Here is a 13,536-nt window from a genome sequence, read left to right on the forward strand (position 1 = left end):
TCCTTTAAGAACAGATAGCAAATACACACACACACATACACACACACACACAGTCATACACACACACCCAGTAGGCTCAGGAATCTGTACACCAGTTGATTGACGGTTGAGAGGCGGGACCAAAGAGCCAAAGCTCAACCCCCGCAAGCACAAATAGGTGAGTACACACACACACACTTTAACACAAACACAATATCTTTGTGTTTGTTATAAAACAAGCACAATCTCAAGTATATAAAAATCATCACGATTTAGATGATTCGAAGACTGACGAATATAGATATGGATGATTAGCGAATCATCCATGATGAGTTTTGAAGACTGGAGTGTTGAATAGGGAGGATTAGGAGGAAGGAATGACAATAGGCAGGGATTGGATAGAGTATTTGACCTTCAGATAGATGGAACTAGACAGAAATTAAAGGGAACTGGATAAAAAAGAATAGACGGTTGGGCAACTGAAGTTGATGGACGGGGGATTGAAAGGGAATAGACGGGAAATGAAGAATCAGAAGAAAGCACCAAGCCATTACGACTATATAGCCCTATGAAGGGGTCAGGATAAGGATTTGGGATGGGACGGGGGGAAAGGAATGGTACCCCAACCACTTGTGGACGATCGGGGATTGAACGCCGACCTGCATGACGCCAGACCGTCGCTCCAGCCCAAGCGGTAGGTAGGGGGGAGTAGAAAGGATGGAAGGAAACGGTGGATAGGGAATGGATAATGTATTAGGGTTAAGGGGACGGTGGATAAAGCAGCGAGAAAGAGGAATTAACAACACATCAACGGAACTGGTTAAGGGGACGGTGGATAAAGCAGCGAGAAAGAGGAATTAACAACACATCAACAGAACTGGAAATCAATAACACGAAATGAAATTCTGAGAATGAGACTGGAGAGTGAGTAAACGTTCTTGACGCTGACGTACTTGACGTTGACGTACTTGACGCTGACGTACTTGACGCTGACGTACTTGACGCTGACGTACTTGACGCTGACTTACTTGACGCTGACGTACTTGACGCTGACGTACTTGACGCTGACGTACTTAACGTTGACGTACTTGTTGATGTATTTGTTGATGTACTTGATGACGTATTTGTTGATGTACTTGCTGTTGACGTACTTGTTGTTGACGTACTTGATGACGTATTTGTTGATGTGCTTGATGACGTACTTAACGTTGACGTACCTGTTGATGTATTTGTTGACGTACTTGTTGACGTACTTGTTGTTGACGTACTTGATGTTGACGCACTTGATGTTGACGTACTTGATGTTGACGCACTTGATGTTGACGCACTTGTTGTTGACGCACTTGTTGTTGACGCACTTGTTGTTGACGCACTTGTTGACGCACTTGATGTTGACGCACTTGATGTTGACGCACTTGCTGTTGACGTACTTGTTGTTGACGTACTTACTGTTGACGTACTTGTTGTTGACGTACTTGTTGTTGACGCACTTACTGTTGACGCACTTGTTGTTGACGTACTTGTTGTTGACGCACTTGCTGTTGACGCACTTGTTGTTGACGCACTTGATGTTGACGCACTTACTGTTGACGTACTTACTGTGGACGCACTTATTGACGTACTTGTTGACGCACTTGATGTTGACGCACTTGATGTTGACGCACTTGCTGTTGACGTACTTGTTGTTGGCGTACTTGTTGACGCACTTGATGTTGACGTACTTGTTGTTGACACACTTACTGTTGACGCACTTGTTGTTGACGCACTTGTTGTTGACGCACTTACTGTTGACGCACTTACTGTTGACGCACTTGTTGACGCACTTACTGTTGACGCACTTACTGTTGACGCACTTACTGTTGACGCACTTGTTGTTGACGCACTTACTGTTGACGCACTTGTTGTTGACGCACTTACTGTTGACGCACTTACTGTTGACGCACTTGTTGTTGACGCACTTACTGTTGACGCACTTACTGTTGACGCACTTACTGTTGACGCACTTACTGTTGACGCACTTACTGTTGACGCACTTGTTGACGTACTTATTGTTGACGCACTTGTTGTTGACGCACTTACTGTTGACGCACTTACTGTTGACGCACTTACTGTTGACGCACTTGTTGTTGACGTACTTGTTGTTGACGCACTTACTGTTGACGCACTTGTTGTTGACGCACTTGTTGTTGACGCACTTACTGTTGAAGTACTTGTTGTTGACGCACTTACTGTTGACGCACCTGTTGACGCACTTACTGTTGACGCACCTGTTGACGCACTTACTGTTGACGCACTTACTGTTGACGCACTTGTTGTTGACGTACTTGTTGTTGACGCACTTGTTGTTGACGCAATTACTGTTGACGCACTTGCTGTTGACGCACTTGTTGACGCACTTACTGTTGACGCACTTGTTGTTGACGTACTTGTTGTTGACGCACTTGTTGTTGACGTACTTGTTGTTGACGCACTTGTTGTTGACGCACTTACTGTTGACGTACTTACTGTTGACGTACTTGTTGTTGACGCACTTGTTGTTGACGCACTTGTTGTTGACGCACTTACTGTTGACGTACTTACTGTTGACGTACTTGTTGTTGACGCACTTGTTGTTGACGCACTTGTTGTCGCACTTACTGTTGACGTACTTGTTGTTGACGCACTTGTTGTTGACGCACTTGTTGTTGACGCACTTGTTGTTGACGCACTTGTTGTTGACGCACTTACTGTTGACGTACTTGTTGTTGACGCACTTGTTGTTGACGCACTTGTTGTTGACGCACTTGTTGTTGACGCACTTGTTGTTGACGCACTTACTGTTGACGTACTTGTTGTTGACGCACTTGTTGTTGACGCACTTGTTGTTGACGCACTTGTTGTTGACGCACTTGTTGTTGACGCACTTGTTGTTGTCGCACTTACTGTTGACGTACTTGTTGTTGACGCACTTGTTGTTGACGCACTTGTTGTTGACGCACTTGTTGTTGACGCACTTGTTGTTGACGCACTTACTGTTGACGTACTTGTTGTTGACGCACTTGTTGTTGACGCACTTGTTGTTGACGTACTTGTTGTTGACGCACTTGTTGTTGACGCACTTACTGTTGACGTACTTGTTGTTGACGCACTTGTTGTTGACGCACTTACTGTTGACGCACTTACTGTTGACGCACTTGTTGTTGACGTACTTGTTGTTGACGCACTTACTGTTGACGCACTTACTGTTGACGCACTTGTTGTTGACGTACTTGTTGTTGACGCACTTACTGTTGACGCACTTGTTGTTGACGCACTTGTTGACGCACTTACTGTTGACGCACTTGTTGTTGACGCACTTGTTGTTGACGTACTTGTTGTTGACGCACTTGTTGTTGACGTACTTGTTGTTGACGCACTTGTTGTTGACGTACTTGTTGTTGACGCACTTGTTGTTGACGCACTTGTTGTTGACGTACTTGTTGTTGACGCACTTACTGTTGACGCACTTGTTGTTGACGCACTTGTTGTTGACGTACTTGTTGTTGACGCACTTGTTGTTGACGTACTTGTTGTTGACGCACTTGTTGTTGACGTACTTGCTATCTTAAGAACATCTTAAGTTCGTCTCAGTAGAGTTAATCCTTCTCCGGAAAATTAATCCTTACCATAGTTTCTTAGGGATTTTTAAATCCCAATCCGTCTTGACCTACTCTAACTCGGCTGGATTAAGCCCTGTTAACTAAACTAATCCCACTCAACACATAATCCGTCAGTCGCATTAAATCCTCTATTCCAGACACACCACACTCGTGAGGATTAATTTCTTAAACTGAATCCTCTTTGAGAGAGAAATCCTACTCAAAGGAATTTCTCACTCTTTCGGATTAAACCCACTGATCTGAGTAATCCTACTTTAAATGTATAATCCCTCGCTCGTATTAATCCCTCTAAATCATATTCCCACCCGAAGATTATCTCTATTGAAATTAATCCATCTAGGCAATGAAATCCCAATAAAAAGGATTAATCGCTATAAAATAAACCCCACTTAAGATTAATCTTTAACTTTATATAAACCATCTTGATGATCCAAATCCCACTAATAGATGAATACCTTTAGACCAAACAAATCCCACTCTAAGAGATTACAGTTCCTGGGATTAATCCCGCCATGGAACATTCTCGATAAACTCCTTGGGAGAGAAAACCCAGGTTCGAGGTTCTTGCCTTCTGGCCAAACTTCAAGAATTGCCCAAGCGTCTTCAACACATAATGGCGGACTTCCTCTGCGCTACAAAATACTTAAAGACTTTGAGACGTTCTCGTTTCTCGGTGATTTTCGCGCATCACAAAGTTCCTTATAAATAAATGAGGCATTTTGCGCTGCCTCGCTGCGGAAATTGGGTAGTTAGTGATATTGGGGGGGTGTGGTGGGGTGGGGGGGACGGGTGTGGGGTGACAGGTGTGGGGCGTCGTAGCCACGCTTCACATGTGGGTCTACTCACATCAAAGATATACCCCCTTCAAACTATTAAGATATTAATGCAATTTGCTTTCGCAAAGTAAATTTTTTTTTACGATGGTACAATTGTTCAGCTGAAAAGTCATTAACTACATCACGAATATGCTTCTAATAACTAAAAAAAATCTAGGTTTAAATAAATTGGGTTTTAAAAACCGCTGATGAGAGGATTATATTCGAAAAGTAACTTGAAAACGTACGGTTTTACAAGGACATTTTGGCCATGTTATTTCATCACAATGGCGGGGCGGCAGATTTAGAGTGAAAATAACCCGATAGACAGTGCAAAAATCTATTTTCTTATATATCTTACCTTAAAAATACGTTCCATGTCCGGTTGGAATCCCCCTGATATCCCACGAATGATAACTTACCTGAGTATTATCAGCAGCTGGAGGACCTGGAAAGAAACGAATGATAAATGATAACTTAAGAACATAAGAATAAAGGTAACTGCAGAAGGCCTATTGGCCCATACGAGGCAGCTCCTATTTATACCCACCCAATCATATTCATATGTATGTCTAGCCTACGCTTGAAACAATCAAGGGATCCTACGATTATGTTAAGCGGTAATTGGTTCCACTAATCAACAACCCTGTTACCGAACCAGTATTTACCCAGTTCTTTCCTAAATCTAAACTTATGGAATTTATACCCATCAAAACCTAACATTTGTCAACATTTAAAACCCTATTTAGATCGTCTTGTGGTGATCGTGAGTCATTTTCCGTGTATATTTCCATCCCGATTTTCGTATTATCGACAAATTTGCAAATATTATTGCTCAAACCTAAATCTAAATCATTTATATAAATTATGAATAACAGAGGTCCCAGGACAGAGCCTTGAGGCACTCCACTTAAAACATTATCCCACTCTGACTTAACCCCATTTATACTAACTCTCTATTTCCTTTGGTATAGCCATGCCCTAATCCAAGTTAATATAGCACCCCCAATACCATGAGACTATCTTTTTAATCAGTCTTTCATGTGGCACTGTATCAAAAGCTTTGCTAAAGTCTAGGTACACAACATCACAATCCTTACCACTATCAACTGCCTCAACTATGCTGGAATAAAATGATAGCAAATTTGTTAAACATGAACGGCCATTTGTAAAATCATGTTGCGACTCATTTATTAATTTATGTTTGTCATTTGCAATTATCTTAGATCGGGTAAGATAGTGAACTTACCAGATCACTATCAGCTCCTCGAACCCCTGGAGACACAAAGATAATGTTTCTCTTCCAGATCACTATTCCGTGCCAATCGGCATAAAGTAATTCACTATCACTCTCAAATACAAAACATTAATGTGGCGGAGTATATTGAGCACCACGAGTCAACGACCCTCCCTCAACGACGCCTGGGCGGGCACTGGGCATAACGTCGTTATGACCTCACCTATCTTGTTTATGTTGATATGCCAGATGTACGATGATTTTATATCCACAAAATAAACTAGTTAAATTTTGTTACAAAATTATATGATTACGTCCAAGTTACGTTTAAAAAAGATCGACGTACATTATAGTTACGTGGTATTATGATGAACTCATCGAGGATGATGAGTACTGATGATAAGTATATTCAAGGAGGACTGCCACGTGTTCAATCCCACCTTACCTTGAGGTTACCTTGAGGTGCTTCCGGGGCTTAGCGTCCCCGCGGCCCGGTCGTCGACCAGGCCTCCTGGTTGCCGGACTGATCAACCAGGCTGTTGGACGCGGCTGCTCGCAGCCTGACGTATGAGTCACAACCTGGTTGATCAGGTATCCTTTGGAGGTGCTTATCCAGTTCTCTCTTGAACACCGTGAGGGGTCGGCCAGTTATGCCCCTTATGTGTAGTGGAAGCGTGTTGAACAGTCTCGGGCCTCTGATGTTGATAGAGTTCTCTCTCAGAGTACCAGTTGCACCCCACACCAACACAGTGTAAGTCTTATGGCAACACAGTGTAAGTAATCTTGTAAAATTATGAACCGACTCATATATGGTGTTGGTTCGAATACCTCCTCACATGTGATGATTCGAACAGCAGCCCATATATAGTGTTAGTTCGAACACCAGCTCCAAAACTGGTGCTGGTTCGAACACTGAATCCTAAATGGTGAGGGGTTCGAATACGGATTCATACGTGGTTGTGGGTCTGTGTAAACAAGACCGCCTTAGCCACCTTAAGATGGCTGAGCGGTAATAGAATTTGTTGCTGGGGGGGGGGGGAGGTAGCTTTATCCTTCCTGGGGTGGGGGAGGGAGGTAGCTTTATCCTTCCTGGGGGTGGGATAGGGGGGTAGTTTTATCCTTCCTGGGGTAGGGGAGAGAGGTAGCTTTATCCTTCCTGGGGTGGGGGAGGGAGGTAGCTTTATCCTTCCTGGGGTGGGGGAGGGAGGTAGCTTTATCCTTCCTGGGGTGGGGGAGGGGAGTAGCTAGCTTTATCCTTCCTGGGGTGGGTAAGGGGGGTAGCTTTATCCTTCCTGGGGTGGGAGAGGGAGGTAGCTTTATCCTTCCTGAGATGGGGGGATTTTTTTTAAGGGAGGGGGATATGAGAGAGTAATATTGATCTTAATATAATGAGGATCAATACCTGTTCCAGTCCTCAGTTGTGAGCACCCTCACCATTTGGTCATTATATTTAACGAGTCTCTAACAATGACAAGTGTAGAACACATCAGCACATTTCTTAAGATCAATATTCTCGTTTTCCATAACTCAAGGAGCTGAACCTTCAATTCCAGGGGGCACTGAAGGAGGCCAGAGCCATCTGGTGAGATGTGGGAAGTACTATAGAGTTCTGAGGGGCAGATTCACGAAGCAGTTACGCAAGTATTTACGAACCTGGGGCCAGATTCACGAAGCAGTTACCCAAGCACTTACGAACATGTACGTCTTTTCTCAATCTTTGGCGGCTTTGTTTACAATTATTAAACAGTTAATGAGCTCCGAAGCACCAGGAGGCTGTTTATAACAATAACAACAGTTGATTGGCAAGTTTTCATGCTTGTAAACTGTTTAATAAATGTAACCAAACCCGTCAAAGATTGAGGAAAGATGTACACGTTCGTAAGTGCTTGCGTAACTGCTTCATGAATCTGGCCCCTTGAAATGAATAGCATACTAAAGATAAGATAACCTAAGATAACCAAACTTAACCTAAGACATCTCACAAAGACTAGTGAAGTGTTAACAACTTTTTTTGACCATAAGAGGGGTCGAAATTACCATTGTACGTCAAGAAAGATTGGTTTCAAAACGGACGTCTTGGAATAATATTGTTTTAACACCTTAATGAGTCCACTACGGATTTAAAGATATTAGTTTTAGTTTTACATATGTATTTGGGGTTTGAAAACCATGAAAAAGAATTTCCTGGTGTGAAGTTCCATTCAAGTGATCACGAAATCGGTGAAAGGAATACAGGATACGAGAGAGAGAGAGAGAGAGAGAGAGAGAGAGAGAGAGAGAGAGAGAGAGAGAGAGAGAGAGAGAGAGAGAGAGAGAGAGAGAGAGAGAGAGAGAGAGAGCACAGGTCAAGTTGCAAGGGTCAAAAATCATCCTGATGGATTTAAGTTGCCCCCTGAAAACTTTCTGATTAGATTCAGACCCTAAAGTGAAAACTTCTGAATGGATTATGTCTCTGAGAAATTTTGTTTAGCCGATTTCGATAAGGAAACATTCACAGAGCCGTGGCGATAGGTTGAGAGAGAGAGAGAGAGAGAGAGAGAGAGAGAGAGAGAGAGAGAGAGACAGAGAGAGAGTGACAGAGAGAGAGACAGAGAGAGAGAGTGACAGAGAGAGAGACAGAGAGAGAGAGAGAGAGAGAGAGAGAGAGAGAGAGAGAGATAAACCACTGTACCATAATGATGACTAAATGTAAAGGTAGAACAAATAGAAGTGAAATAAACTAATAACGAAAGAGATAATAAAGAGACCAATAGGAAAGAGGAAACCTTAACATGAAATGAGAAATAAAGTAGTTTAATAAAATGAGAAAAAGGAATCAGTGAAAAATAAAATGAAAGCAGGATTGAAAATAAAATTATGAAAAATTAATTACCAGAAGAAAAAAAAAATGGAGAAAGATAATGGAATAGAAACAAAATAGAAGAGGGAGAAAATGGTAGAAACAAGGAATGGTAGATAGAAATAATGGAGAGAGGCCATAGGGAGAAACGGAACGGTGGAAAGGTAATGGGGAGATAGGGAAAGGTGGAGAGAGAGAGGTAAAAGGGAGAGAGAAAATGGGTAAGAGAGATAATGGGAAAGAAGTATCGGAAGTAGTAATTCAAAAGAGTGTAGAAAATGAAGTGCAAAATAATGCATATAAATAACGCGATAAACTTTATGTAACGCCACAGACGCAAAGACAAAGTCGCGTGACGCAAAGATAAAGCGGCGTGACGCAAAGACAAAGCTGCGTGACGCAGAGACTAAGCAGCGTGACGCAAAGACTAAGCAGCGTGACGCAGAGACAAAGCAGCGTGACGCAAAGACAAAGTAGCGTGACGCAAAGACAAAGTAGCGTGACGCAAAGATTAAGCGGCGTGACGCAAAGACAAAGCAGCGTGACGCAGAGAAAACTGAAAACAAAGCGACGTAAATAAAACAACAACAAAGCCACGTGGTCCCTCACAACAACAAGACCACGTGGTTCCCCACAACAACAACAAAGCCACGTGGTCCCCCACAACAACAACAAAGCCACGTGGTCCCCCACAACAACAACAAAGCCACGTGGTCCCCCACAACAACAACAAAGCCACGTGGTCCCTCACAACAACAACAACAAAGCCACGTGGTCCCCCACAACAACAAACCCACGTGGTCCCCCACAACAACAAAGCCACGTGGTCCCCCACAACAACAACAAAACCACGTGGTCCCCCACAACAACAAACCCACGTGGTCCCCCACAACAACAACAAACCAACGTGGTCCCCCACAACAACAACAAACCAACGTGGTCCCCCACAACAACAACAAAACCACGTGGTCCCCCACAACAACAACAAAACCACGTGGTCCCCCACAACAACAAACCCACGTGGTCCCCCACAACAACAAACCCACGTGGTCCCCCACAACAACAACAAACCAACGTGGTCCCCCACAACAACAAAACCACGTGGTCCCCCACAACAACAACAAACCCACGTGGTCCCCCACAACAACAACAAAGAGACACCCATAGAGCGAGTGAGGGAGAGGCGAGTGGCAGGCCAAAGGGACAAAAATAAAAGGAAGAGGAAGTAGAGGAAGATACGGATGAGAGGGAGGAAGGAAGAGCCCCAAAGAATCTCAGGAAGAACATGCAAGTTCTGCAAGAGTTAAGAGTTCCTGTCTTGAGGAGCAGTTCCTTCTTGCTCTCTCTCTCTCGCAATGTTTCTCTTTATTCTCACACATTTTTGTTTGTTTATATCTTGGTGATATATGACTCGCGCGTTCATGCAGTCTTTCTTGTCACACACACACATATACATTATATATATATATATATATATATATATATATATATATATATATATATATATATATATATATATATATATATATTAAGGGCCTGTCAAGCCTTAATAACCCTCCAGAGTGGTTGATATGCCTTAATAACCCTCCAGAGTGGTTGATAAGCCTTAATAACCCTCCAGAGAGGTTGATAGGCCTTAATAACCCTTCCAGAGGAGTTGATAGGCGTTAATAACCCTTCCAGAGGAGTTGATAGGCCTTAATAACCCTTCCAGAGGGGTTGACAGGCCTTAATAACCCTCCAGAGTGGTTGATAGGCCTTAATAACCCTTCCAGAGTGGTTGATAGGCCTTAATAACCCTCCAGAGGGGTTGATAGGCCTTAATAACCCTCCAGAGGGGTTGATAGGCCTTAATAACCCTCCAGAGGGGTTGATAGGCCTTAATAACCCTCCAGAGGGGTTGATAGGCCTTAATAACCCTCCAGAGGGGTTGATAGGCCTTAATAACCCTCCAGAGAGTTTGATAGGCCTTAATAACCCTCCAGAGGGGTTGATAGGCCTTAATAACCCTCCAGAGGGGTTGATAGGCCTTAATAACCCTCCAGAGTGGTTGATAGGCCTTAATAACCCTCCAGAGGGGTTGATAGGCCTTAATAACCCTCCAGAGGGGTTGATAGGCCTTAATAACCCTCCAGAGGGGTTGATAGGCCTTAATAACCCTCCAGAGGGGTTGATAGGCCTTAAGGCTAACACCAAAGTAAAAACAGAACGCACCCATCACCCCCAGAACGCACCCACCACCCCCAGAACGCACCCACCACCCCCAGAACGCACCCATCACCCCCAGAACGCACTCACTACCCCCAGAACGCACCCACCACCCCCAAAACGCACCCACCACCCCCAGAACGCACCCACCACCCCCAGAACGCACCCACCACTCCCAGAACGCACCCACCACCCCCAGAACGCACCCACCACCCCCAGAACGCACCCATCACCCCCAGAACGCACTCACTACCCCCAGAACGCACCCACCACCCCCAGAACGCACCCATCACCCCCAGAACGCACCCACCACCCCCAGAACGCACCCATCACTCCCAGAACGCACCCATCACCCCTAGAACGCACCCATCACCCCCAGAACGCACCTATCACCCCCAGAACGCACCCATCACCCCCAGAACGCACCCATCACCCACAGAACGCACCCATCACCCCTAGAACGCACCGATCAGCTGGTCCACCTCACAACATTGCCCTCGACAAGACCGTAGAGTTCTCAAGACAAAACGAGCTTAAGTTATTTCAAAGTAATTCATTATCTAATTACTAAACTGGACGAGTCTCCTCTGAGTTGGGTAACGACTCAACTCAGGGACGAGTTTGTCACGAGTTCCAACAACGAGACAAAGGCAAAGAAAGGTTATCTTGAGGTTATCTTGAGGTTATCTTGAAGGTATCTTGAGGTTATCTTGAGATGATTTCGGGGCTTAGCGTCCCGCGGCCCGGTCCTCGACCAGGCGTCCTTTTTGTTACACACCCCCAGGAAGCAGTCCGTAGCAGCTGCCTAACTCCCAGGTACCTGTTTACTGCTAGGTGAACAGGCACATCAGGGTGAAAGAAAAGAAATGTTTAAGAATTGAGTACGTCCTGATTGAAGCATTCACTATCTTTAAGTGATACCTGTGGGTTACTTATTGATTTACAACCACACGAAACATTAAAGCAGCTTTACAACCACACGAAAGATTAAAGCAGCTTTACAACCACACGAAACACTAAACCAGCAGCTTTACAACCACACAAAACACTAAACCAGCAGCTTTACAACCACACGAAACACTAAACCAGCAGCTTTACAACCACACAAAACACTAAACCAGCAGCTTTACAACCACACGAAACACTAAAGCTGCAGCTTTACAACCACACAAAACACTAAACCAGCAGCTTTACAACCACACAAAACACAAAACCAGCAGCTTTACAACCACACGAAACACTAAACCAACTTTACAACCACACGAAACACTAAACCACCAGCTTTACAACCAGAGAGAGAATTAACATGATAACTTTCAATATTTAAATACCTGGAGACTGTCTTCAAAAATGAGAACAGATTTGCATGGCAGGATCTGTTTATTGATTTTGATTTGTATAACAAACCAATGTTGTGTTGATTTGACAAGACTGTTCACTGTGAGATGGTGAGTGATTCCTAACCTGAGGATTCTCTGCATGCAGCAGGGCGGACTTCAGAGGCTGTTTGATCAAGTGTTTGTCGAGTTGAATCCTGATCTCCGTGGAATGGAATGTAAATTATCTTAAAAATTCCGTTACTAATTGAGTTTACTTTTGTTTCTCTACTTAGACAAGGTTGAAATGGTTTAATAACCTCATTTACCCCAAACCGCCTTATTTTCTTTACCGGGATTTATTCAGACGTCATGTAATCCTAATTTTTAAATCCGAGACGTAATCCTTTTCTTATATTCGTGATGTAATCCTTTTTTATATTCGTGATGTAATTCTTTTCTTATATTCGTGATGTAATCCTTTTCTTATATTCATGAAGTAATCCTTTTTTATATTCGTGATGTAATTCTTTTCTTATATTCGTGATGTAATCCTTTTCTTATATTCGAGACGTAATCCTATTCTTATACTCTTATAATCCTATTTTTATTCTCTTGTAATCCTATTACAAGAGTAGATGTAACTTCACGTAATCCTATTGTAAACTTCGTAATATAATTATCTCAGTAATCAGTCATCATATTCATCGTTGTCGTTCGTAAAGGTGTTGTAAAGCGAGAGGTTCTCGTAGCTCTCAGCGGCCCTTGTAAAGCTTGTGGTTATGTATCTGTTGTATTATGTATACAGCGGTGTATTTTGTGGCAGAGAGGTCCCTTTCTTCTGCTGGAGTCTGCTCTCACTCCTGCTTCATTCTCCATGTTGGTTATTAGTCTGCTGTAGGGTGCGGTGTCGAAGGGCATTCCTGCTTCATTCTCTTTGCTGGGTACTAGTCTGCTGTAGGGTGCGGTGTCTAAGGGCATTCCTGCTTCATTCTCCATGTTGGGTACTAGTCTGCTGTAGGGTGCGGTGTCTAAGGGCATTCCTGCTTCATTCTCCATGTTGGGTACTAGTCTGCTGTAGGGTGCGGTGTCTAAGGGCATTCCTGCTTCATTCTCTTTGCTGGGTACTAGTCTGCTGCGGGGTACGGTGTCTAAGGGCATTCCTGCTTCATTCTCCATGTTGGGTACTAGGCTGCTGCGGGGTACGGTGTCGAAGGCTTTCTGACAGTGTAAAATACCGCAGTCTGCTCACTGTTCACTCTCTCACCGTTCACTGTTGCAACGCACGTGGCTTTACCGTTGTTTTTCTTGAGTTGTTGCTGTATTTCCAATGCCGTTTTAAAATTGGATTAAATTGGCAAATTGGCTCTCTGGTAATCCTCTTAGTCTCTTTCATTCTTTTACTGGTCTATTTTTCCCTTGGTGTTACACCTGTTCTTTGCTTGTTTTAGTCCTTGCTTAAACTCGTGTGTTATTCGGATGTCAACGCTGTCAAGGACAGATC

At 43.7% G+C, this 13,536-nt stretch overlaps 1 protein-coding gene across 1 annotated transcript; it reads right to left on the reverse strand.

Moving 5' to 3' along the window:
• Positions 1–1,003: 1,003 nt before the first annotated feature.
• On the reverse strand, positions 1,004–13,211 carry LOC123747133 (prion-like-(Q/N-rich) domain-bearing protein 25). Its single transcript, XM_069313988.1, has 4 exons — positions 12,894–13,211; positions 5,682–5,783; positions 4,855–4,880; positions 1,004–3,557 (listed from the first exon to the last, which is right to left on the reverse strand). Exons 1-4 carry the CDS (start codon positions 13,209–13,211, stop codon positions 1,004–1,006), a joined length of 3,000 nt encoding a protein of 999 aa, XP_069170089.1.
• Positions 13,212–13,536: the final 325 nt, after the last annotated feature.

The sequence above is a fragment of the Procambarus clarkii genome, chromosome 77, assembly GCF_040958095.1.
Source record: "Procambarus clarkii isolate CNS0578487 chromosome 77, FALCON_Pclarkii_2.0, whole genome shotgun sequence".
Taxonomy (NCBI): domain Eukaryota; kingdom Metazoa; phylum Arthropoda; class Malacostraca; order Decapoda; family Cambaridae; genus Procambarus; species Procambarus clarkii.